The 27,987-nt window shown below is 42.0% G+C and overlaps 1 protein-coding gene across 1 annotated transcript; it reads right to left on the reverse strand.

The window, feature by feature from the left end:
- Nucleotides 1–27,987, reverse strand: LOC124117273 (solute carrier family 23 member 2-like). The gene is made up of 11 exons (XM_046479080.2): nucleotides 27,854–27,987; nucleotides 16,814–16,971; nucleotides 16,515–16,594; nucleotides 14,216–14,283; nucleotides 13,338–13,519; nucleotides 10,795–10,912; nucleotides 9,791–9,947; nucleotides 8,297–8,550; nucleotides 7,490–7,763; nucleotides 6,172–6,267; nucleotides 1–2,201 (listed from the first exon to the last, which is right to left on the reverse strand). The coding sequence occupies exons 1-11, from the start codon at nucleotides 27,977–27,979 to the stop codon at nucleotides 1,996–1,998; spliced, it is 1,719 nt and encodes a 572-aa protein (XP_046335036.2). The 5' UTR covers nucleotides 27,980–27,987; the 3' UTR covers nucleotides 1–1,995.

Raw genomic sequence — 27,987 nt, forward strand, 5'->3', positions numbered from 1 at the left:
GGACACTCTACCACTAGACCACGGAGGCGGTCGACTATGTTGGTGAACAATATATCCTTGAACTGATTCATAAACCCACACCCAACACTATCGTATGATGTTATACTTAATAAGATCCACTCTACGTCTCAGATAGACAGACGAGTAACAGATGTGAATTATGTGAGCTATTTTGGCTACGGTCCCTCTTCAAACCTATTTTTAAGTTAGATCCATGGATCTAGAAACAGATTAGAATCTTATTAGTAGAGTGAAACAAAAGCCGTTGTTGTTTTATACTCGCTTTACAACAAAATGTGAGATGAAAACACAGTGGCATATGCAGACGACGTTCCACACTCCACGCAGAGAGGGATAATGTCGGAGAAGTGGCGCTTTCACATCTTCTCTGATGTAAATATAGATTGCCAATGCAAGAGAATAACCAGTCTAGATTATCCACCGAAACAGATTCCATTTAGTGTTAAGTGCTAAAAAGCTGCGCAAATTATATGAATGGACAACTGAAAATCAGTGATGACACCAGGTGCTTGTGAAAAGGGTAAGCATGTCCTGCCCTACCAGGCAATTCGTGTTTCTAACACTGCCTAGTTAGCCGAGAAAGATGACGTGTTCAGCGTTTACCTCCCGCATTCAAAGGTGATAACCACAAATATACCACTCACTTCTCGAGGGTTTCAAAGAAACCTTAATGGGATATGTCTTGTTTATTTGATCACAGTTCAAATAACGAGGTCCTCATTACGTATTGGACGTATCTGAAATAGAGGGTTATGTTAAATATTGCTCCATTTAACCAAGAGCATTGATCAAGTATCATTGAAACCCCATGATTCCCCGTTATTGCGCCATGCCTCCAAAGACACCATTTTCGAATATGGCTAGCAAGCTCTTTAACTCATACCGACGCGATCTTTCCATAACCAATCAGATTAACGTCCCTTCTCATCGACCAATCAGAATGTCGTCCCTGTGACGCTGAACTGTCTGTTTTCCTTCATCAATCCGCAATACCCCAATGCGTTTATCCAATGGCATTTCAGTTTGGTTTAATTATTCCAACGTCCGTTGTGAGCTAACTCAAATGTGATTATGCATAATGTTATGTATATTCTATTATTCAAGGCACATCTTATGGTAAAAGTCAAGACACTTCTGAAGGTTACACTCAATAAAAATAATAATGATGATACAAAGTGAGCGTATCCTGCCCTACCGATGGCACCTGTCACAAAGACACGCAGAGGCAAGTCAATTGTTCACCTGAAAATACACGAGATTCACAAAATACACAAGTCAATCTCTACCCAAAACCGAATCGATTATACGATTCCGCCTGTATCATGGGCATGTTGTTTTGTATTGTGTTTTTATTGCTCTGAATCTTTATGAATAGATATTTTTGGTTTTATTTCTATTTCACGTGGGTTAATCAGTTGAAATGAATTGGCCATTTGACTGTTATTTGGCGATCATCTATATATCTGAAGCTTAAGTTAACTTTCTTGGCCAAATTGCCTTTTTTTATTATGCTTGCTTGTGGTATTAATTCCACTTGTCTCTGAATATAAAGGAAGTCCTTCCTTGATTGTATTAAGAGTATGGTGATTCTTTTGGACAGGGTTTTGGTGGTGCATCTGCAGGACCCAACAATATATTTCCTTGTACGGATTTTATGGAGGTTTGTATTCCAGTACAAAAGAGGTATGGACCTTGACTTAAAGTCAAGTCAAGGCATATTTGAGGTCATTCTGAAGGCGTTAGTAGCCCAGTGGTTTAAGCTTTTGATTATTGTAACGAAGTCCCGGGTTCGATACCTAACATGGGTACATTATGTGAGAACCATTGCTTGTGTGCCCCTGAATGGATGTTGCTAAACTCACTCCCATAAGACGATCGAGTTGATGTACACTGTTGTCTCCCTTCCTGATATTTCTGCAATCATTTCTGCTAAATCCTCTCTCACACGTACGTCTCTGATGTCACGTGATTCCCTCAACAGGGTTTGGAATCAGTCCTGTCACACCGCTGACACGTGACCTCCTTGTTAAAAGTCGGAGACAGAGGAAAGAAAGAACAACACCTGACTCTGTCCATGAATCTGGTGATGTATGGCAGCCTGTAAGGGTCATCTTGTGGCAGGTAACGATCGCATGGTCTTGCTAAATCACGTTTTGCCACACCACGTTCCTCAAGTGTTCCTGCAACCAGAAGTGACAACGTCAGCTCCCTTCTTAACATAGCTACCTCCTCATTACCCCTTTATGTCAGATGTGCGTGAATAGTACAGTTTTCTTTTGTTTGTTTTTTATCTTAGTAAGGATAAGAATTTATGGATGAACAACTTCTTTATTACAGTTAAGAGCGACGTTTCGGTGTAGGTTCTAACACCGTTATCAAGCAAGTGAGTTACAGAGTACTTACTTTGCTTACTTACTTTGGAGATTTAACGTGCGCTTTCCGACTGATGCGTATTTCGCACACGGGCCCGGCCAGGCCATTTAATGTGTTTCCGAAAGGGGCGAAGGTGGTCTGTGCAACCCAAGAGGGGGGTTTTAGGGGTTGCTTATATAGAATTTGGGAATTTTGAGATTTGGAATAGATGCCGATGGGATTGGGGAGGAGAACTAAGGGAGCTGGGTATGGTGGATGTTTGTTTGTTTATGTGATTTTGATTTGGTGAGTTATTGTGTTTTTAGATGCGTTTTATTAGTTCCGTTTTGATTAAGAATACGCCTAAGGCGGCAATGGAGGCAATGTTTATACAGTAGCGTAGATATTGTTATACTGGAGTAGATCTATAGAAGCCTGTTATGTACACACAAGGGTAGTGATGACAATCATCGGCGAAGTTAGTGACATAAACAAAGGATGAAGCCAGTAATATAAACAACGGGATTCTGGCTGATTGGGGTCTTTGATGAGTTGATGTATCGAGGTTATGTAATAGTCATGGTCACGGTTGATTGACGGCTGGAGTCTTTTGATGTGGATAGCTTCTTGTAGTTTCCTGATCTTGAAGTCTTCGAGGTTGGTGGCGAGGGTTGTGACTCTCTCCCACTGAATGCTGTGGCTTGTTTTGTCACGGGTGTGGTCTGATAGAGCTGATTTAGAGTCATCTTTGGAGACTGAGCTTTGATGTTCTTTTGAGGGGCCTAGATGTTTCTCCTATGTACCCTTGTCCACAATTGCATGGAATGTGGTACACTGCTCCTGATGGTTCTAGCTTGTGGCTGGATGGTGGTTTCCCTGTGGCTTTAATTGTGTTCTGAATGGTATGACTTCTCTTGAAAACTACATCAATGTTGGCCTGTTTCTTTAAGAGTCTCTGGATTTTGTGGCTAACTGTTCCAAAGTAGGAGAGGCTGATCACAAAGGGTGCAGACTGTTGACGTGGGGATTTCTTGGTGATGTTCTTTGTCGTCTGTTGTACTAGTTGCTCAGGATAGAGGTTATACTGCTTACTTACTTACTTTGGAGATTTAACGTGCGCTTTCCGACTGATGCGTATTTCGCACACGGGCCCGGCCAGGCCATTTAATGTGTTTCCGAAAGGGGCGAAAGTGGTCTGTGCAACCCAAGAGGGGGGTTTTAGGGGTTGCTTATATAGAATTTGGGAATTTTGAGATTTGGAATAGATGCCGATGGGATTGGGGAGGAGAACTAAGGGAGCTGGGTATGGTGGATGTTTGTTTGTTTATGTGATTTTGATTTGGTAGGTTATTGTGTTTTTAGATGCGTTTTATTAGTTCCGTTTTTATTAAGAATACGCCTAAGGCCTTGAAGTTTTCTAGTTTATTTTGTGGGTTTAGTATTGCTTCTAGAGTTAGAGCCTTGTTTAGATTGAGGGTGGTTTGTAATGCGGTTCGATGTGTTAGGTAGTGTGTGCAGTGGATGAGTGCGTGTTCTCGGGTTTCTGGTTGTTTGCAGTGTGGGCAGTTACCTGTAGTGTGTTTTTTAATTTTTTTTAGGTGGTTATTTAGGTTGGTGTGTCCTGTTTGGAGTTTAGTGATTACTCTGTCGATTTTTTTGGATGGATGGAGAATTTTTGGTTTGGTTACTGGTTTGCTGAGCACTTTTTTGATTTGGCTATTTGAGTTTAGATATAGGTTATGCCATTTTTTGGTGATTTTTTGCTTGTTTACACTTTTAATTTCTGATTTTGAGATGGGTAAGTTTAAGCTTATTTCTGGGATTTTGAGGGATAGTTTAGCTGCTTTATCGGCGTTTTGATTACCGTATATTCCTACGTGGGCGGGTATCCACAAGAAGGTTATTTGTTTGCCTGCCTTAGTTAGGTCGTTGGAGCTTTTAAGTATTTGATTTATTAATTTAGGTCGGTTTTTGGTATTTTTGTTTTGGAGGGCTTGCAGTCCACTTAGGGAGTCGGTAAGTATTAGGATTTTTTTGTGGTTTTTGGATTCTTGATTATGGAGGGCTGAGGCCATGCCCATTAGTTCTGCCGTGAATATTGATTGGTTGTTTGGGAGTCGGAAGGATTGTGTGGTTTTAGTTGGTTGTGTGGTATGGACTCCGAAACCTGTGTGTTTGGAGGTCGGATCTGAGGATCCGTCCGTGTAAATGTGACACCAATTTGGCCAATTTTTCGTGTATGTATGCTAGTGTGGTAGTTTTAGCTATGTTTGGGTCGGTTTGTTTATTTATTTGGCTAGCTAGTGTTGTGTCTATTTTGGGTATTTTAAGTTTAGGGGTGAAGATATTTGATTGTTTGCAGTTTTGTTTAAGATTTTTAATTTGGTGTTCATTTAGGTAGTTTGTTATTCTTTGGGATATTGGGGTAAGTAAGGGGTGTTTACGAGCAAGAGCTTGGTTTTTGGGGCTGATGTTTTGGTTTATTAAGTTTTGGATGAGAGGGTTTGATTGGGACGCGGCCCAGAAATTTAAGCTTAGCTGTTCCCTGCGTAGACTTAGTGGCATTTCTCCTGTTAAGGCCTGAAGTGAGGTGTAGGAGGTGCCATGTTGGGTGCGTGTAATTAGTTTGAGAGCCTGATATTGTATTGAGTCAAGTTTTTTAGATAGAGAGTTGTTTAGGGTGTTGTATATGGCGCAGCCGTAGTCTAGTTTTGATCTAATTAGTGATATGTAGAGAGAGAGGAGGGTATCTTTGGATGCTCCCCAGTTAGAACCAGTTAGGCATCTTAGGGTGTTTAGGTCTTTACTGCATTTAGTTGTTAGGTTTTGGATGTGAGCATCCCAGGTGAGATGTTCATCGAAAATAAGTCCTAAGAATTTGGTTTGTTTTTGAAATTTGATTGTTTGATTGTTAAGCTGGAGGATTGGGGAGGCGGGTTTGGAGTTACAGAGTGCAGTAAGCAAGTATATATACAAGTAGGAGGCAATGTTTATACAGTAGAGTATATATTGTTATACTGGGGTAGAGAAGCCTGTTGTGTACACACAAGGGCAGTGATGACAATCATCGGTGAAGTCAGTGCCTTAAACAAAGGATGAAGTCAGTAATGTGAACAACGGGATTATGGCTGATTGGGGTCTTTGATGAGTTGATGGTACGCCGGGGGTATGTAATAGCCTTGGTCAGATTATAACAATATCTACTCTACTGTATAAACATTGCCTCCTACTTGTATATATACTTGCCTACTACACTCTGTAAATCACTTGCTACACCGAAACGTCGCTCTTAATTGTAATAAAGAAGTTGTTCATCCATAAACTATTATCCTTACTTAGTACTCCAACTTCTAAATGTCTATCAAAGAAGTTAAATGTTTTTATCTTGTTTAACGCCGCAATATTCAACCTATATGACGGCAGTCTGTAAATAATCGAGTCTGGACCTAGCAATCAAGTGGTTCTTGTCAGGAGGATCGGTCCACCCAACTGTGATACGATGACATGCATCAACCAAGTTAGCGAGCCTGACCACTCGATCCCGTTAGTTGCCTCTTACAACAAGCTTAGTCGCCTTTTACGCCTAATACAGAATGCCAGCGATATAACACACTTTACAATGTATTGCAAACGTTATGGGGTGACTAAATGTTCAAGGTGAACTTTTTGGGAACATGACTTGTTTTGTTTAGCTTCGAGGTAATATTCCAGCAATATAGCTGAGGCCGGTCTAGATCAGACATTCCAGTGATCGATATGATGAGCATGAAATCAACCCAGTCAATGTTTCCTAATTACCTGGAGCAAGGTTGTCTAGGACACAGCCCAAAACACTGGACACGAACATCGGTGTAGACAACAACACGATTATGACTTGATCAAATCCTTTGTTTCCTGAAAAAACAACACATTTAAACAGAATTGTTTTGGCACCACCTGCTTAACAGTTATTCTAACTCCAATGGTAGCACCTACTCTAACGGGATCACTCACTGTAACGTTAGCACTCACACCAATGATAGTACCAGCTACACCAATGATAGCACCAGCTACACCAATGATAGTACCAGCTGTAACTGCAGGACCTTCGGTAACGGATGCATCCCTCGTAATGGTAGCACCCACTCGAACGGTAGCATCCGCTCCAATGGTAGCACCCATTCTGAAGGTAGCACCCGCTCTAATGGTAGCACCCATTCTAAAGGTAGCACCCGCTCTAATGGTAGCACCCATTCTAAAGGTAGCACCCATTCTAAAGGTAGCACCCGCTCTAATGGTAGCACCCATGCTTACGGTAGCACCCGCTCTAATGGTAGCACCTTCTGTAACGGTAGCACCTGATTCAGTGACTCTTCTCACCTCTTAATGATTAGTCATTGTTACTATAAATATATCCTAAAAAATTATATTCAAGACATATTTCACGACGTTTCTACACGAACACGTGGCGTCATCACTGATTTTCAGTGATAAATTTATATCATTATAGTCACTCTTTCGTCTTTAAAATAACGCCCAGTGGAATCTGTTTTGATGGATAATCAACACTAATTATTCTCTGTTGACGTTTTATATTTACATAACCGATACACCCCCCCCCCCCCCCCCCCCCCAAGTACACCCGAATAGCTCCTGCGTGTTTCCCCTGAAATCATAATTGACTACCTCGGGTGAGTGAGGCAGAATAAGTCCCGAAAATTTCCTGCACATAAGTCCTCACGATGATGCTAACCGGTTTTTACATTTGACGCACCCCCTAATCTGTGACCTGGTTGTCACCGTCTCCAGTCGTTCCCGACAGCGCAATTCTCATATTGCCTGCAGGGGCGGTCGGGTAGCCTAGTGGTTAAAGCGTTCGCTCGTCACGCCGAAGACCCGGGTTCGATTCCCGACATGGGTACAATGTGTGAAGCCCATTTCTGGTGTCCCCCGCCGTGACATTGCTGGAATATTGCTAAAAGCGGCGTAAAACCATACTCACTAATTCACTCACTCATATTGCCTGCAACTTCAATACATCAGCAAATCTTCAAACAACACGCTTACAACATGGTGAGATAATATCTGAGAACCATGCCTTACACAGCTACCTCTCGGGTGGATGAGATCGTAATACCTGTGTTGATAGAGTCTTCGTTGGCGGCCATCCAGTCTGGGAGGAGGATCCCCAGTGTGACAGATGTCCCCAGGATGAGCAGGTTCCTGGAGGAAGACAGATCGACTGTGTGCAACATGGACACGCCAACTGCCGTCACGGTGCTCGTTGCCACCAAGTTGACCCCGCCCACCACAGGGTCAGGGATGATTGTGAACACCGCCCCCACCTTGCCTACAACGCCTCCTACCATCAGAATCAAGGCAGCTGACACAAACACCTTCCGACTGGCAACCTGTTGATAAACTATAAATATTATTTGCTTTAAGAACAAAATACATTTCGATATTCATAATCAGATTGACATTATCCCTGGCCATTTGTGTGTGCATATTCTGAACGAATAATAATATTGGAATTGTATGTGATATTTAATGTTAACTACACCTTCCTTGATTAACGCGCTTCACAAACATAAAACCACTAAATTTTGCGTATCGACAATCCGTTCTCAACATTTAGCGACCAATTAGTCCTGTGCAGCAAGGGTTATGACTAGTTCCTGGAAGGATTTGCGCTGCATCATCTTCATAATCAGTACAATTCCCTCTTTACCCCATACGTTCGGCCAAGGTAGGGTAATATTATCTTATATTACTCACTCTTTAAGTTAACATTCAAACCATGTTTCGGCCTTGGACATACAAAGGCACTCAATGCCGTACGTACATGTAGCTACAGTATGCTACCACATAGCCAATACGTGGTCGCCAATCTATAAGCACTGACCATCAGCAGCCTCAGTAGTAAGGCTGGCTGCAGACCCACCTTCGTGACAGCAACCACACCCAGACTCTGCACATAAGCCATGCTTGCCATCACCCCTCCCAGCATGCCACTGATGGCGCCGGTCAACCCGTCCACCACAATCCCTCTATTGATGGCGTGGGCTGGGGGCTGAGGGAGGTCAATTACAGATGATGTTGCAGAATAGGTGCCTGGTATCTGAATTATCAGCACCATGGTAACAGTTACCATGGCTGCAAAACCAGAAGCGCTTATGGTGGGCATTCCATATGGAACTGTAAATCAAGTGAGAAATATTAATTATTACCCCTGTGTGCTTCCGTAATATTTAACATTGGAGTACAAATAATATCGTGGATAATACAATGTTTGAGTGTACCGCCAATTTCATCATTGTGCCAAATGACATTCAGCCATGTTTCTCCGCAGAAACACGGTGGCACTTTGGGAAACCCCTATCTGAACATGTTGGGAACGTTAATCAACAATATATTGAGAAAATAGTATGTTGTTCCTGCTGGGGTGACCATATTGTCATATTTATCGGATCGGGATACCAGTTGTATCGCGTCAATAACTCTAGAGATAATATGATCAGAAATACTGAATTTGCAATGTTTTGATTACAAGGTAGACACAATTTCATGGATAACAACTTCTTTAATACTGTAAAAACCGACGGCATAAGGATCTTTACCGAAACGTTGCTTTCTACAGTATGAAAGAAGTTGTTATCCATAAAATTGTGCCTACCTTGTCATCCGTCAACTTCTAAGTAATGCCTATCAATCAACTTTTGATCACAAATAAATAAATTGAGAAATGGCAGTTTGTTTAAGGAGGATAGAATCATGACGTTAGTATTTCCTAGAAATTAGAAAGTTTCGTGAAAATTTCATTTTATTGAAAACCTACTTTGAGCCATGTTCAAAATGTAAAAGTATTATCTATTTTGGCATTTTGTAAGTTGCCGAAGTGAATCACATTCTACACATTGACTGACTTTACACATTGATTGTACCATATATACTCACCGCCAAAAGAAACGCTAATACCATACATGTTGGTTGATATATGAAGACTTTCACATTTTCAAGATATTGTTCGATGCATGGACGAACATAAAGTTATGTAGTGTGAACCGATGCTCTTGAACGCATCAAATGTGATGTCATTGGTCCATGACTCAAGAGGCACTATTTGTCTCGTGCAGGATCAGCGTGTTGGAAATCAGTTTGGAAATCACTTGCAGGTTATCGTGATAGCAATAAAGACACTGTGGTAGCACTTGACTGATTGTTAGTTTTACATTAATTGGTACACCTTGGAAACATCTCTTCTTAACCTACATACTTCTCTATATATGTTTATATGGCTCGCGTTTCTTTCGGCGGTGAGTATATACGTTGATGGAACATCCCCTCTTCTTTCAACAGAGGACTAGACAGAAAACATATGTAAATGGTACAGTGCCGATTACAATCCTTGAACACAAACTCTCACACAACGACTTACATGGTACTGGTAGGAAGATCCATGGCGCATCATTGAGGACCCTCATCCTGACGTCAGTCCTGGCCATGTGACCATGTAAGGTAGAGTTACCTGGCAACATGTTTGTCACTGTCAGCACGTGACACGTCATCCATGACACAGCAACTGCCAAGATTACCTGAACGTACATATTAATAATGAAAACATATCAGTAGGTGTTCCTGACAACCGGCTTGCACTGAATGCTACGCAAAGTGTCCTATGAATGTCTAACCTGAGTGAGGTAGGTAAAGTAAACAGTATTCCAGTTACATCATGGCATGTATATGGAAGGATGGCTTACAATGATAGGAGACCTCGAGCACTTTTGCAAATAAAAGCCAGAAAACCATTTCGGAATCCCACTATATCATGAGCATTTGTTTATCAATTCCCATCAAACAATGATGGTACCAGGGAAAGAAGGTCAGTATAGTCTGCCACACCGGTGATACCCGTGGCAAACACACGCAAAGGCAAGTCAATTGTTAACCTGAACATACACAGGAACACATGATAGAAGTCAAAATAGGGAAATTGCATCACATTTTGGTCGCATCCTGCTCCACCGGTGACACCCGTCATAAAATCAGGGGTACCAACATGGATCCAACAGGGCGAGGATACTAATCTGAGTGAATCTATATAACTGGACCACCCGTGGCTTTATGACCTCAGCATGTATGCTCAATTATTATATATTAGTATGTAATCAGTTAACTTGAGAACTTATAGGGACCGGTCAAAGGCCCATCCACTGTATACATCACACATATGCCCCGAGGGGTCGGTTGACAACGAATTTATCCTACCGACAATCATTTTAACAGGTCTGGTATAAATTTCCAGTTTACATCGGAGCAAAACTAACGATGTATTTCTTAGCGGGCTACACGAGCGGCTACATCGAAAATAACTGTCCCCCTCCTTAACCAATCAGCAGCAAGTATTTTAATGTAAGGTGAGAAAATTGTGTACATACTCACAGCATTCAACTGAAATAGTGCGTATCGAGTCACATGACACTTCCGGCGACGGAGCGTTAGGAACGGAATTCTCACATTCACCAGAAAGACCGAGAACAGGATGTAGAGGGATATTGTTCTACAATAGATATCATAACTTTAACCTACATGACTTACCTCTGTGACAACCGATATCATAGACTTATCATGTACCTATTTCCTGGTTGCTCACAACCTGGATATTTCCCAGTGTTCACATAGCGGTATCATGTACCGACAGAGTGTCACCCCTAGAACACAACCACACACATTCTAACAATAATCTATGTTCAATGCATCTTCTCATGGCAAGTTAGTTAATTGACTATAAAAGTCCAGTTTCTGCCCTTGTAGAACTAGGCTGTAATCATGGAGCTATATTTTGGCTGGACTAACGGGTCTATGCACAGCCACATCAAACTCGGGTAATGCACCTCCGATATTTCCCAAATCTTTTCATGATTTAAATTATGGTGTTCATGTGATTGGATGCACTTCGCGAAATAAGACCCTTTATATTACAAAAAGGGTTTTGATTATCGATCAGATCTTCTTGACTGGGTGCCGCCATTATATTTGAAACAAATGCAAGTGATATGAGAGGTGAAATATGATTGTTCAATTGGAAGGATATAGAAGGGACTACTTGTTGCGCTACGATTGAGCCCAGAAATTCCAGCGTAAGGGTGGAAACTGGACTTTTAAAGTCAATTAACTCCTTTGACCTTTAACATGTGTTCAAAACGTCGCACAACGAACTAGCGCATGAATACACTGTTTGAGTGAACCGCCCTTTTCATCATATAGTGCCAGATGACTTGTAGTCACGTTTGTCTGTAGAAAGACGGGGATACATTGGGAACCTCTGCATAAGCATATTGTTAACGTGAATCAACAATAATTATTTATTGAGAAAAAGACACTGCATCGGTGTATGAAGATAGAAAGTAGTTCCTGCTACGTGATCTCATTTTCATATTAATCGGAGAATCACCCCTATTACTCCCTGACTACTTACAAGCTGGCCTGTGTTGTTTTTACAGTGGTATCATGCACCGACAGAGTGTCACCCCTGGTACTCCTTGACTACTTACAAGCTGGCTATGCCCCAGTTTTGTTTACACAGTGGTATCATGTACCGACAGACTGTCTCCCCTAGTACTTCCTGACTACTTACAAGCTGGCTAGTGTTGTTCACACAGTGGTATCATGCACGGACAGAGAGTCACCCCTAGTACTCCCTGCCTACTTACAAGCTGGCTAGTGTTGTTCACACAGTGGTATCATGCACCGACAGAGCGTCTCCCCTCGTACTCCCTGACTACTTACAAGCTGGCTAGTGTTGTTCACACAGTGGTATCATGCACGGACAGAGTGTCACCCCTAGTACTCCCTGACTACTTACAAGCTGGCTAGTGTTGTTCACACAGTGGTACCGTGCACTGACAGAGTGTCACCCCTAGTACTCTCTGACTACTTACAAGCTGGCTAGTGTTGTTCACACAGTGGTATCATGCACCGACAGAGTGTCTCCCCTAGTACTCCCTGACTACTTACAAGCTGGCTATGCCCCAGTGTTGTTCACACAGTGGTATCATGCACCGACAGAGTGTCACCCCTAGTACTCCCTGACTACTTACAAGCTGGCTATGCCCCAGTGTTGTTCACACAATGGTATCATGTACCAACAGAGTGTCTCCCCTAGTACTCCCTGACTACTTACAAGCTGGCTAGTGTTGTTCACACATTGGTATCATGCACCGACAGAGTGTCTCCCCTAGTACTCCCTGACTACTTACAAGCTGGCTATGCCCCAGTGTTGTTCACACAGTGGTATCATGCACCAACAGAGTGTCACCCCAAGTACTCCCTGACTACTTACAAGCTGGCTATGCCCCAGTGTTGTTTACACAGTGGTATCATGCACCGACAGAGTGTCTCCCCAAGTACTCCCTGACTACTTACAAGCTGGCTATGCCCCAGTGTTGTTCACACAATGGTATCATGTACCGACAGAGTGTCTCCCCTAGTACTCCCTGACTACTTACAAGCTGGCTAGTGTTGTTTTTACAGTGGTATCATGCACCGACAGAGTGTCACCCCTAGTACTCCCTGACTACTTACAAGCTGGCTAGTGTTGCTCACACAGTGGTACCGTGCACCGACAGAGTGTCACCCCTAGTACTCCCTGACTACTTACAAGCTGGCTATGCCCCAGTGTTGTTCACACATTGGTATCATGTACCAACAGAGTGTCTCCCCTAGTACTCCCTGACTACTTACAAGCTGGCTATGCCCCAGTGTTGTTCACACATTGGTATCATGTACCAACAGAGTGTCTCCCCTAGTACTCCCTGACTACTTACAAGCTGGCTATGCCCCAGTGTTGTTTTTACAGTGGTATCATGCACCGACAGAGTGTCTCCCCTAGTACTCCATGACTACTTACAAGCTGGCTAGTGTTGTTTACACAGTGGTATCATGCACCAACAGAGTGTCACCCCTAGTACTCCCTGACTACTTACAAGCTGGCTATGCCCCAGTGTTGTTCACACAATGGTATCATGTACCGACAGAGCGTAATTCCGAGGACAAGTACGGTTGGAGCCACTGTCAGAGGACCAATGAACCGGAGGAGGAACCCCAGAGCTCCCGAGACTCCCAGAAGGAACTGAGCTCCAGACGCCAGCATCAGGTTACCCTGGATCTGGATACAACATTGTGTAACATATGTGCATAATCTGGCAATGAATTGAAACATACATATCAAACATTCTCATTACTTGTAACATGAAACGTCGCCGTCAGTTATTCTTGTAACATGTTGAAATGCAATTATAAACCTATTGCCACTTTTGTCGGTTGTGTTGTAGCTATCTTGCTATCTCATAGTAACCTTGTGGGAGGTGCTATTTTCAAGTGATACCTCTTCGAGGTTTTACATTTGAATGGTAAACGCTAGGTTTTACAGCTGAATTGTGTAAACAGTCTTCATATGTTTATGCTGATTTTTATGCCTAAAATTACAATGATTTGCAAATGAAAATTACCTTAATCGAAATTCCAACCTTATATATCATGTTTTGTATTGCAACTCACTGAGCCATTGAGGCAGGAGATGAAAGGTTGTCAGTCATGTATGTCATGACTTCAGTTGTCAGCATGCGGCACGTGGTCTTTCTCTCGCCTGGTGTCATCGAATTCGATTTATACCGCGACTACTGAAATGTTTCAGTCTTTCTGGCATTTTTCATTTTTCATTTAGATTCTTAACCAAAACCAAAACTTCAAAGAAATCTATTCTTAACAACACTATTAAGCTGGGAGAGGTCTGGGGGTATTTATCGTTACAGAAAGAGAACAATCATCTAGGAGGGCCCTTCACACGACACAACGATCTCACCTCGGTCATCCGCTTCTTCCACGGTGCGGTTGACGTGTCATTTCCTGGTGTACGTTCACGCAATGCGCCTAAGTATGAGCAGACAAATAGGGTGAAATGTATTGTCGTATCAGCAGTTGTGAGATAAGGGACCTTATGGGTGAAAAATCACATTTGGACTTTATATTATATTTTATAACTAACTCTATAAGCTTCAATTCATATTTATTAAAGAAATAAATGACATCAAACATTTGGACTCATTTTCCGTCTTAACTGTTTATACAATAATTACAATTTTTAGACATACTGTCTTATGAATTGAAAGTAGTTATGTGAGCTGAAAGGTTGAAAAAATGTTTTATTACGTTACGAACAAACGAGTAAAAAGATATAAGATTTTCTGTACAGTCCGCACACATGGCGATCTTCACTGAGTTGACGTCCATCGTCTTTGTGACGTCAAACACAACTGCATCCTACCACCTATAAGGTCCCCTTTCTCCTGGTGGGTCACAATTATTATTTATGCCAAAAATGTATCAGAAAATAGCAGTACGTCACATTACCATTTTGTTAATGTCCTTATATCCCGTTTACATGCTACATGATAAACAGTATTAAATACACTCACCAAATAGTGTAGGAGATATTCGTAAATAATAGATGATGACAGAAATACAAGGAGGAATCGAGTGATAGTAATGGGTGGATTGTAAGGGTGCAAACAACCAAGGAAGACAAGAGGGCGTGTGTAAATAAGAAACCTGCAACCTTATGGATATGAGTGAGTGAGTGAGTTGGGTTTAACGCCGCTTTTAACAGTATTACAGTTATATCACGGCGTGTCAGCTTAATGTGGGAGGAAAGCCCGAAGTGATGCAGGTCTCAGACGTTTACCACTTCGCCGAAACCCACGAGCACGGGTATGGTGCTGACAAACCTAGAAACATAATCGGGGCGAACCGGGATTCGAACCCACAATCATAGGTTTCTGGTGTTCCCAAGGGCACAGCGAATCGCGGCGCCTTAGACGACTTGGCCACCCGTGCCCCCTTATGGATATGAGCTTCTAGTTTATTGCATATAGCGACGTTTAGATGTAGCTTCTTACACCGTTATCAAGCCGGAGTGACCACAACCAAGCAATGAGAGCTCGAGGTATATGTGTACATGATATGTTATGTTGGCAGATAGATTTGAAGTCAAATCTGTCACGTTGCCTTAAATTGACGTTTGCATTACGTTCGTTCGGACGGCAGGGGTTTGTAGTACAATGAATGTTTAAGATGGCTTGATCACTTATTGGACATGCAGTAAACGATTGATCAAATGTTCGTTTGTACGATGTTGAATGGTCCGAATCAGTCTCCCAATGACGATTACAGTGAGTCTTTCCCACTCCTCTTGCAGCGCCTGGCCCAGTTCGGCTAACGTAGCGCGTGGCCTTTGACGTCGGCGTACACGTCTCCCAATCATGTCTCAGACGTGCTCTTTTGGGAAAAGGTCAAGACTCATATTTGGCTTTTTCATGACGGTGCTGTTCTGTGATGGAGGTAGTCATTTAAGATACATGCATGACGCGCACAGGCGTTGTCGTTCTGGAAGTCAAAACGTAAACCGTCGTGGCGCGCAAGCGACAAAACTATTTGCAATGGTATGACCTTCCATTGACAGTGTGCAGTGGCGTTCTGGCAGTCATATTGACCTCGCCTCATTTCATTACAGGCCCATCCTCAAATCTGTAATGTCGCATGGCGTTCGTTAGGATGCCTCCAGACATGTTCACACCGATCCAGAAAGTCAAGCGTGAATCTGGACTCATCTGAAAACATTACACGAAACCATCGGCGATTCCCCTAGTTTCTACGTCTCAAACATCAATGGCGTCTGGCTAGAATGTGTCAATTTGTTAAAAGTGGCTCAACGCGTGGTCGTCAAGCATAAAGATTAACTGCATGCAGGCGATGTCTAACCGTCTAGTCATGCCAAAAAACTTTAATTCCGGTAGCCTCGCGCAAGTGAATAGCGATATGATTGGCTGATCGCCGTTGATTTCTCAAAGCCTTGTTTATGGTGAATTGTGTTCTTCGCCTAGGGCGCATTGTGTGGTGCCGATCATTAACAATTTGTGTATGCAGAAACCTGTTCCAAAGGCTTTGAATAGTCTCCCTGGTTAAAATGTGTCAGGTGTGTTAAGTGTGTGCCAGAGGTAGCCTGGTGTCGCAAAAGTAGGCTTTAAAAAGGCAAGAGTGGTGCAGCGTAACGTAACTCATAACACCAAGGCAAAATACACATGTGTAACTTATTGACCACGTACCATCACTTAATTTCGGATCACTAACAATGACAACAATGGCCACCAAGATCGTCCCAGCGGGCCCTTGTATTAATGGTAACCTATAACGAAAGGGTCATTTAGCCAACAAAAGACACAAATGACATACAATTTAAGACTATATATCTTTATTCAAAACCTTTTCAGCAGGCCCCGCCGCAATAATGACGAGACAACATTCCCCTTAGATGTAAGCCCCATACGCTAATTATGTCCTTTAAGCTTTTAAAGATAAAGACGTTAGCTGTATATACCTACTGTAGATGCGATAGACGACATACCTACACCCAACACAAATTTGCAGTAGAGTTGCCAGTCCACTGGTGAAGAGGCACAAGCTGAGAAGCTCGGCCCGAACCCACCACTGTTCTCCTGCTCCGATCAGGTTGGCGATCACTACGGCCGCTGGGAGAGATCCCGATATTACTTGAAACGCTTGCTAAAACATAATACGTTATACCTTATACAACGGTACAAGCTCAGTTCGCTCTTTCGTTACCTACACTGACAGTGAGTATAATTTTACGCCGCTTTCAGCAACATTCCAACAATATCAGCAACACAATACATGCGCTTCACACATTGTACTCGTGTGGAAAATCGAACCAGGAGCCTTCAGCGTGCCCGGCGAACGCTTTAACCACTAGACCACCCCTACGCCTATGCCTACACTGATTGTTAGGTGCTGATACATAAATCGGTAATTGTCTGCATACGTTTATGTCATTTGACTGATATAGGAACTTATCTCAGTTACATTTATGCCTGGGTACGTTCGTGTTTTGTGAATTAAGAGTGTATAACGGAAGCGGACTTCAACGGATAAACACGATTTCAGAAACCTCGTCATCTATTGCTACGGAGGTTTTGCTCTATCCCTATGTTTAGTGTAATTAAGCACAGTTTTGTCCTGAACTATTATAGTTAAAACGCGAATCAAATCTGCAATAAGCGGCGCCGTAAATTGAAAATCCTGAAACAGGGCTAACTGATGGGTTGTTCCACCTATTCGTCTGTTCCCTGTTTAGAGACAAAGTATACATTTTAAACATAAGCCAATACCACTTAAGTAGGTAGATTATGGTTAAATAAGTCACATTGTATTATCCGTTCAGTGTCTCATTACAAATAATCTCAAGCAGAAACAAGTAAGATTTAGATTAAAGTTTTTATTTAAATATTTTTCAGTTTAATCACAATGACATGACTCGGAAGCCTGTACAGTAAATAAAAAAGTTGTTATCCATAGATTATCTCTACTTTGTCGACGGTCTGGGGCTTGACATGGAATCATCGTTGGACGAACATGGCGACAGAAACACAACAGTGGTCGTTTTGTTTTACTGCACAATGCTGCTAAATGCCATATACTGAGCAACTGGTGGGACAACCCCGTGGCATGAGAGATAGTTGACATCATCTTGCCATATTTCTTCCCAGGTAATAATATTCAATTTTTCAACAGGTTTAAAGAAATATTTCACCGAAAATTGATGTGGATGCGCCATCTTGTTTGACGGTAATGAAAGAACGACATAACTTAGGATACGTTAGATCATGGGGGCGGTAATCTGGACAGCACCATGACGTCAGTCCATGACGTAACTAAAAAAGTGTACTATATTTAAGAATTAAGCGAGTGGGAGTGCAGGGCGAATACATTTCGAAGGGTGTAACATTAATGTTTTTTATGAATTATGATTTCGACGTGTTTATGTAGCGGCTATAACATTTCCGAGGTCCATGTAGGATTCGAACCAAAGACCTTCTGAGCGAGGTCGGACACCTTGTCAACGTGACCAAGGAGGTGTGCTTCGTCAGCAACATGTGAGGATGTCATCTGCGGTATGACTTAACGAGCTGCTACATTTATACCATCATATTTAGACATTTTGTCGCTCCCCGTGTTACAATGTAGCTAACACAACCATATGTTATTGACGACCCCGAACATATTTATCTGGACATCAGAGAATCACCGATGTCAATCGCGAACTTGTAGGATGTAATGGTTAGCATTATATTTCAATCCGTTTAACTTGAATCCGATAATTATGCAAATAAGGTAGACTAACAGGAACTACTTTAGTTGTCTCTAAACATAATGTGGCGTTGGCTTGCTTGCTAGCAATGATCCCTGAATCATAAGACTGGATTCCCGATGTGTCAGTGCTAATGTGAACAGCCATCATGGCTGCAAGTCATTTGGCACCATATCATAAATGAGGCGGTACACTCATGCTTTATATTCCTACTCAGGTTCTAAAGTTACTGTATTAAATAGCAATATTAATAACATAGGAAATTATATGACAAAGAGAGCAGGACCCTCGTATGTTTCCGTATAGTATGTGTCATATATTAGACATATAAAATATATGTTACGCTCGTCAAAGGCTCGCATAATCCAATTTGTACTCCTAATATATGATTCGAAAACAAATAATTGCTGTAACAGCTGCTTCATGGAGAACCAATCGGTGTTGTGCGTTTTAACGAGGCATGATGGAAAAGTACACTAAACTATAATAATATTCACGGCAATGTGAGATATACTCATCATATACAACACTGTGTGTTATAAGCACATTTCGTCGACATCTTTCATTATAAATATGTTGCAATTCATTTAATACCTGCTCCAGATAAATTGACATTAATGAGTGAGTGAGTGAGTGAGTGAGTGAGTGAGTGAGTGAGTGAGTGAGTGAGTGAGTGAGTGAGTGAGTGAGTGAGTGAGTGAGTGAGTGAGTGAGTGAGGTCTATTCTGGACAGCCAGCAACTTATCTGTACACTGGACCATAGCCAACAAAGGTTGTGCACCGGTGCCCAGTCAATTTGCACAGTCATCTGCCTGGGAGGTATATAGGCGAGCTGCATTTGGAACTCAAATATGCAATAAAATTCCGTTTCATCATGCCAGTGTTATTTTATGGCAAAAGATCGTGTTGCCCTAGGTTTTAGCAGATGTTACCCCATGTTAACAGAAAGTGAGGGTTAGTATGTAGCGTCTTGATTAGTCCGTGAAATTTATGTGTTATGGATCCTCTCCTAACCCCGTTAACATATGTTCGACCTAGTTGTATTTATGCATAAAACATTGCATATATATGAACGTTATACATAAACTACAAACGTCAACACCAGAGAATAATGACTATCAAACATCCGCTGAAACAGATTCCATAGGGAATAAATAGCCAAATAGCGATAGAAACTATACAAATGGATTTATGAAAATAAGTGATGACACTTGGTTTTCCCGAAAGCTTATTTATATCGTTAGAGGATAGGTCAAATCCTAACCCTCGTAAGCATATGTTTCATATGCTGCGGGAAATTCGAAATATATTACATTTTTATTAACAGAAAAAAATGACTAACGCGCAGATTTAAAGTGACGCGCCGATGTCAGAGAAACAGTTCCTTTTCTAGCAAGCAAAATATAAACAGGATCATTCAAGAACAGTTATGTTTCCCTGTAGGTAAAAACAGGTCTGATACTATTCCCGTATTCACAACAACTGTGCTACTTCTTGGTTTGATTGTTTAATATTCTGCCTTCTTCTACAGCCATTGCGACTTAACTGTCGCCCTTTGGGGGCTCTTGTGTCTGAGAAGGGTAGTAATCTATTAAGATTTTAGACTAATGGGCAATTATTGTGATATCTGTTTTGGTGCCTATATGATTCTGCCTTCACTCTGTTTGGCTGTTGTGTTAAGGGACGATCGAACATCTGATTTTCAATTCTTCTTTCATTTGAGCATGAGCATGGAATTTTGGTTTTTCGGTTGATGTTGCATATCTGTCCATCTGCCGTTTTTACTTACATCCCATTGGGACTGCCATTCTTGCTCTATTGATGTTATTGATGCTTTTTATCTCATGTTTTGCAAAAAGAAATATGCTGCATCTCCACCTTGTCTCGAGTCTGTGTTTTAATTTCCATGAATGTCTATGTGCGACTGGATCCAACATAGCTCCAGTTGCATGCCCTGAACAGCAAATTTGTATATTTTCGTATAGAATTTTGTTAACAGTATTTGGCATAGAACTTGAGTGTCTGCCGTTCATGGCCTGTAGTTCACGTAGCGACAATGACAGGATGACTACCTTTGCTTCCGGTAGTTCCGGCGCGTAATGAATTGCCTCTAGTTCATCAATGAATACTGATTGACCGTGCTTGGGGTTGGGAACAATGGATAGGAATTCCTGATTAATTTAAGTACTTATCGTAATAGGGTTGGATGTTTTATAGTCACTGTGACATCTGATGTAAAGCACTTTGGGATTGTTTGGGAGGGTGTCTGGGTTAGGTGTAACGTGTTGTAGTGATGGTGATGGTGGTGGATGGTGGTGGATGAAGGTCATCACAATTGGGACTTATTTTGATTTCACTAACTAATATCCCAGCAGGCTTTATCCTTGGGTCTTTCTAGCTAGGGCTTCATCTCGGATGCATTTGGCGTCTCTTGTCTTCTTATAGGAACTTGAATAGGAAATAGCTTTGTTCGGATTTTGAGCGATCCCCTTGTCACTTCTAGTTAGATGTCAACACCCCCAACCTCTGAGATCACTGCCCCTTTCCTAGATGAATGACATGTTCGTGCCTGTGTAGATCCAGTGATGGCCAAAATGTACTTCTTGTTGGAAACAAGATTTGATACTCGGTTGCCGATGTAATATTTGTTTTTTTATTTATCATTTTTATGACGATACTATGTATGATCACTGTACTGATTATTTAACAAAATGCATATTTATTATAATTATTTAACTATATCTATTTGATTACGATAAAGTACTGACAATGAATTATCTGCTTGCGTGGCGATAAAATTTACGTATACAAATTAAAACAAGCTTTGAAGTAAAAAGTGATTGGACGGAAACTGAAATGAAGAAAAGATAAGGTTTTATTTAAATGTCTCTTCTGGAATACTTATAATTTGAAATTACATTTCTTTTTGAGTGAATGTTAAAATTATATATTCATTTTGTCTGTAGTTTTGCCTGCAATTTTGTATGGTCTGTTTTACGTTTTTTCCGTTATTCAAATTTAATTTTCGTCACGCATTTGTTATTAAACATGCCCTAAAGTATTATTATCTGCAAAGCTGCTTTGTTCAGTTTCCCTGCTTCAGGGACAACGATGGCTAAACTAGAAGTGTAATAAGTGACCCCCGTTCTCAAGGCACACATGGCCGACATACGTGCATCACACCAGGTGCAGGATGCGTTGATAGATTCAGTGATCTGTTGTCACGACTGCGGCAGCATTAATGAGCGACATGTTTCCTCATGGCTGCTGTTGTTAGTGCTGCATCAGTTCATAAGATACAGATCACAGGTACCTTTTAATAACGAGTTTGTGTTCAATATGTATCACATTAACCCAGAATAGAGAGTCGCAGATACATTGGGGAAAATGGCAATGATAGACGGTGTGTTTATGTAAGAAAGCACATGTTTAAGAAATGAAACAAGTTTTTTCTTATTTGTGATATTTGTTATTCAGTGAGATGTATGCTTACTAAACCCTAATCTTTACGTATTCCCAACAAGACAAGAATTCGATTTTCTCATGTCAACTGAAATTGTAAGTAAGCAATTATCATAATACAGTCGGATCCCGTTATCTCGAACCTAACGGGACCATGTTGTAACTTCGAGATATCCGTACATTCGAGATAGCAAGGCATGGACAGTCAGACAGACCAAATCTTTGTTTGTTTGTTGTTGAACGCCGTACTCAGAAATATTCAAGCTTAGGACGGCGGTATGTCAATAATCGAGTCTGGACCAGTCAATCCAGAGATTGACATCATGAGCATCGATCTACACAATTTGGGATACAATGATATGTATCAACCACGCCAGCGAGCCTCTTACGACAAGCATGGGTTGCTGAATACCTATTCTACCCCGGATCTTCACGGGTTGACAGACCAAGTAACAAAATGATAGATCCATAGCAATATCATTACATGCACGAGAAATGTTTTTATTACTTGCCTGTGAAGAGATCACCCGTTTAATAAACATACAGCTGTATTACACATTGTGTAATACCAAAACGCGTGTTTATGTACTCTCGGAACACGTTTCACGAACAAATATTGAAAACTCTCAACATCCCTTGGCTTATTCAACGACATTGCGTGTGGAGATGATAGATCACTGAGAGGAGCTTATGCACACTCGATGACCCCAGCAACCTTGTTGCTAGGTTGACGTCACATGGCATTGTTTCGCCGAAGGATCTTGTAACAAAATTTCCACAAATTACGTCATCGGGTATTGTGACGTGATTGTAAACTTTGAGGTGCAAGGCCCCGTTCCACAAGGCGATCGTACGGTAGCGCAACGACAGTCGTTGGTCTAAGTTAAAGTATATGAGTTGCGATAACCTTGACGCTACGCTAATTTTGTGGAACGGACGCCTGAATTCTAAACGTGGACCGTTGGATGGTATTAAATTCATACGTTTCAACTTTTGACGTATTTGAAGTATTGCTGTGTTAAACTCAGTTGGATTATGCCGTGGATCGTGTAGGTGTCAGCCTATTCACACTCAACAGTATAATTCTAACAACGTTATAAATGGCCAGTAATAAATAAAATACTAAACTCGCTCCCGTGTAAAACCAATTTTATGAAACTCGTGAATAGTTGTGGTATCTGACTCGCTTTCGCTCGTCAGATACCACAACTAATCACTCGTTTCATAAAATTGGTATTACACGGGAGCTCGTTTAGTATTCTATATATATGTTAATAAAGATTACCATCTAAAATTATTGGATTAAAAGATAAGTACACGAATGGTAGAGGAGTTAGTTCAAATTGCACTGCAGCGATGTTAGACGATACTGTGAGGAAATGTACTTGATATAACGAGGAGAAATGCTCACTGCTGTGTGAAATACTCATTTGCGCTTCTCAGTACTGTTAAAATGCCAGCTTTGTATGAAAGTTGATCTAATATCTTATTAAGACAGTTTCTATTATAAGCTTTATTTTGCTCGCTCCAGATGATGTTTCCATGTAACCAGAGCGTTTGGTCTAAATTACGTAATGAATAAACACATCTGAACACTAGAAATAAAAATTCTTATTCACAAGCAATGTGGAGAAGATCTATCTCAAAGTGAGTGAGTTGGGTTTAACGCCGCTTTTAACAGTATTCAAGTTATATTGCGGCATGTCAGCTTCATGTGGGAGGAATGCCTGAAAGTCTCAGACGTTTACCACTTCAGTGAAACCCACAAGCACGGGTATGGTGCTGACAAACCTAGAAACATAATCGGGCCGAACCGAGATTCGAACCCACAATTATAGGTTTCTGGCGTGCCCAAGGGACGCAACTCTGCATAGCGAATCGCGGCACCTTAGACGACTGGGCCACCCGTGCCCCGCTATCTCCAAGATACAGTATAGGAAAGCTAGGGGATGGCACCCGTTAACGTGCTGGCGATAAACTTTTATGATTACTGCCAGTCGTAAAAACAGAGACTAATAAAACATATTTTGTAAATGCTATGACATAAAATGTGTTCATGTCTACTGTTGTCGAGATAAAAACTGTATTCATTACACTGCAATTGTCATGTTTAGTTGTATGTGGCGTTGCGCGATGGCAAATACCTACCTAATTACAACCGTACTCGTATAACTATGGAACAATCTGTGACGATCTTCACGTGACAATAGTGTGTATGTAACATTGGAGTAACGTGTAACGATCGTCATGTGACAATAGTGCGTATGTAACATTGGAGTAACGTGTAACGATCGTCATGTGACAATAGAGTGTATGTAACATTGGAGTAACGTGTAACGATCGTCATGTGACGAAAGGGCGTATGTAACATTTGCGTAACGTGTAACGATCGTCATGTGACGAAAGGGCGTATGTAACATTGGCGTTACGTGTAGCAATCGTCATGTGACAATAGAGTGTATGTAACATTGGCGTAACGTGTAACGATCGTCATGAGACAATAGAGTGTATGTAACATTGGAGTAACGTGTAACGATCGTCATGTGACGAAAGGGCGTATGTAACATTGGCGTTACGTGTAGCAATCGTCATGTGACAATAGAGTGTATGTAACATTGGAGTAACGTGTAACGATCGTCATGAGACAATAGAGTGTATGTAACATTGGAGTAACGTGTAACGATCGTCATGTGACGATAAAGTGTATGTAACATCGGTGTAACGTGTAACGATCGTCATGTGACGATAGAGTGTATGTTATATTGGAGTAACGTGTAACGATCGTCATGTGACTATAGAGCGTATGTAACATTGGTGTTATGTGTAAAAATCGTCATGTGACAATAGAATGTATGTAACATTGGAGTAACGTGTAACGATCTTCACGTGACAATAGAGTGTATGTAACATTGGCATAACGTGTAACGATCGTCATGTGACAATAAAGTGTATGTAACATCGGAGTAACGTGTAACAATCGTCATGTGGAATAGTGCGAATGTAACATTGGAGTAACGTGTAACGATCGTCATGTGACAATAGAGTGTATGTAACATTGGAGTAACGTGTAACGATCTTCACGTGACAATAGAGTGTATGTAACATTGGCATAACGTGTAACGATCGTCATGTGACAATAAAGTGTATGTAACATCGGAGTAACGTGTAACAATCGTCATGTGTCAATAGTGCGAATGTAACATTGGCGTAACGTGTAACGATCGTCATGTGACAATAGAGTGTATGTAACATTGGAGTAACGTGTAACGATCTTCACGTGACAATAGAGTGTATGTAACATTGGCATGACGTGTAACGATCGTCATGTGACAATAAAGTGTATGTAACATCGGAGTAACGTGTAACGATCGTCATGTGTCAATAGTGCGAATGTAACATTGGCGTAACGTGTAACGATCGTCATGTGACGATAGAGTGTATGTAACATTGGAGTAACGTGTAATGATCGTCATGTGACAATAGAGTGTATGTAACATCGGAGCAACGTGTATCAATCGTCATGTGACAATTGGGCGTATGTAACATCGGAGTAACGTGTAACGATCGTCATGTGATGATAGAGTGTATGTAACATCGGAGTAACGTGTAACGATCGTCATGTGACAATAGAGTGTATGTAACATTGGAGTAACGTGTAACGATCGTCATGTGACGATAGAGTGTATGTAACATCGGAGCAACGTGTAACAATCGTCATGTGACAATTGGGCGTATGTAACATCGGAGTAACGTGTAACGATCGATATGTGATGATAGAGTGTATGTAACATCGGAGTAACGTGTAACGATCGTCATGTGACAATAGAGTGTATGTAACATCGGAGTAACGTGTAACGATCGTCATGTGACGATAGAGTGTATGTAACATTGGAGTAACGTGTAACGATCGTCATGTGACAATAGAGTGTATGTAACATTGGAGTAACGTGTAACGATCGTCATGTGACGATAGGGCGTATGTAACATTGGAGTAACGTGTAACGATCGTCATGTGACAATAGTGCGTATGTAACATTGGAGTAACGTGTAACGATTGACATGTGACAATAGTGCGTATGTAACATCGGAGTAACGTGTATCAATCGTCATGTGACAAAAGGGTGTATGTAACATCGGAGTAACGTGTAACGATCGTCATGTGACGATAGAGTGTATGTAACATCGGAGTAACGTGTAACGATCGTCATGTGACAATAGGGCGTATGTAACATCGGAGTAACGTGTAACGATCGTCATCTGACAATAGAGTGTATGTAACATTGGAGTAACGTGTAACGATCGTCATGTGATGATAGAGTGTATGTAACATCGGAGTAACGTGTAACGATCGTCATGTGTCAATAGTGCGTATGTAACATTGGAGTAACGTGTAACGATCGTCATGTGACGATAGGGTGTATGTAACATCGGAGTAACGTGTAACGAACGTCATGTGACGATAGAGTGTATGTAACATCGGAGTAACGTGTAACGATCGTCATGTGATGATAGAGTGTATGTAACATTGGCGTAACGTGTAACGATCGTCATGTGACAATAGGGCGTGTGTGTCTGTCAGTCTCACGGATGTCCGTTAGTCTCGGAGGTGTCTGTCAGTCTCCCGGATGTCCGTTAGTCTCGGAGGTGTCTGTCGGTCACTCGGATGTCCGTTAGTCTCGGAGGTGTCTGTCGGTCTCTTGGATGTCCGTTAGTCTCTATGTTGTCTGTCAGTCTCTTGGGTGTCCGTTAGTCTCGGGGGTGTCTGTCAGTCTCCTGGGTGTCCGTTAGTCTCTATGTTGTCTGTCAGTCTCTCAGATGTCCGTTAGTCTCTATGTTGTCTGTCAGTCTCTCGGATGTCCGTTAGTCTCGGAGGTGTCTGTCAGTCTCTCGGATGTCCGTTAGTCTCGGAGGTGACTGTCAGTCTCTCGGATGTCCGTTAGTCTCGGAGGTGTCTGTCAGTCTCTCGGATGTCCGTTAGTCTCGGAGGTGACTGTCAGTCTCTCGGATGTCCGTTAGTCTCGGAGGTGTCTGTCAGTCTCTCGGATGTCCGTTAGTCTCGGAGGTGTCTGTCAGTCTCTCGGATGTCCGTTAGTCTCGGGGGTGTCTGTCAGTCTCACGGATGTCCGTTAGTCTCGGAGGTGTCTGTCAGTCTCTCGGATGTCCGTTAGTCTCGGAGGTGTCTGTCAGTCTCTCGGATGTCCGTTAGTCTCGGAGGTGTCTGTCAGTCTCCTGTGTGTCCGTTAGTCTCTATGTTGTCTGTCAGTCTCTCGGATGTCCGTTAGTCTCGGAGGTGACTGTCAGTCTCTCGGATGGCCGTTAGTCTCGGAGGTGTCTGTCAGTCTCTCGGATGTCCGTTAGTCTCGGAGGTGACTGTCAGTCTCTCGGAGTTCCGTTAGTCTCGGAGGTGTCTGTCAGTCTCTCGGATGTCCGTTATTCTCGGAGGTGTCTGTCAGTCTCTCGGATGTTCGTTAGTCTCGAGGTGTCTGTCAGTCACTCGGATGTCCGTTAGTCTCTATGTTGTCTGTCAGTCTCTCGGATGTCCGTTAGTCTCGGAGGTGACTGTCAGTCACTCGGATGTCCCTCAGTCTTTACGGTGTCTGTCAGTCTCTTGGCTGTATACAATAGGTCAGTGTCTCAGATGGATGGCATATATCAGTTTCTCAGTTTGAAGCCATTGGTTAATCTCTACGGTGTCTCTCATTCTCTCAGATGCATACCGCCTTACAGGTGTCTGTCAATCCCCCAGGTGGCTCTCCACTTATCAGATGCCTATCGAATATCTGTATGTCAGGTTACACAGATTAAAGAAGGACGTACCTGTAACCCATGAACCAGCAGACTGGGAAAGGGCGGGGATGTATCCACGGGGTAGAGAAGCCGTCTGTCAACCCTCACTTCACTCCCATCCTCCTGGGGGTGCGACAATTCCGTACATTCCTCCATTCCCCCTG

The sequence above is a fragment of the Haliotis rufescens genome, unplaced genomic scaffold (assembly GCF_023055435.1).
Source record: "Haliotis rufescens isolate VD_foot unplaced genomic scaffold, xgHalRufe1.0.p SCAF_12, whole genome shotgun sequence".
Classification (NCBI taxonomy): Eukaryota; Metazoa; Mollusca; class Gastropoda; order Lepetellida; family Haliotidae; genus Haliotis; species Haliotis rufescens.

Coding starts and splice junctions, on each gene's coding strand:
- LOC124117273 (XM_046479080.2), bottom strand. CDS start 27,979: ATGGAGGAATGTACGGAATTGTCGCACCCCCAGGAGGATGGGAGTGAA. Junction 9,948..10,794: donor CACTATTTCAGTTGAATGCT/GTGAGTATGTAC, acceptor ATGTACGTTCAG/GTAATCTTGGCAGTTGCTGT. Junction 6,268..7,489: donor CGAAGACTCTATCAACACAG/GTATTACGATCT, acceptor TTGTTTTTTCAG/GAAACAAAGGATTTGATCAA.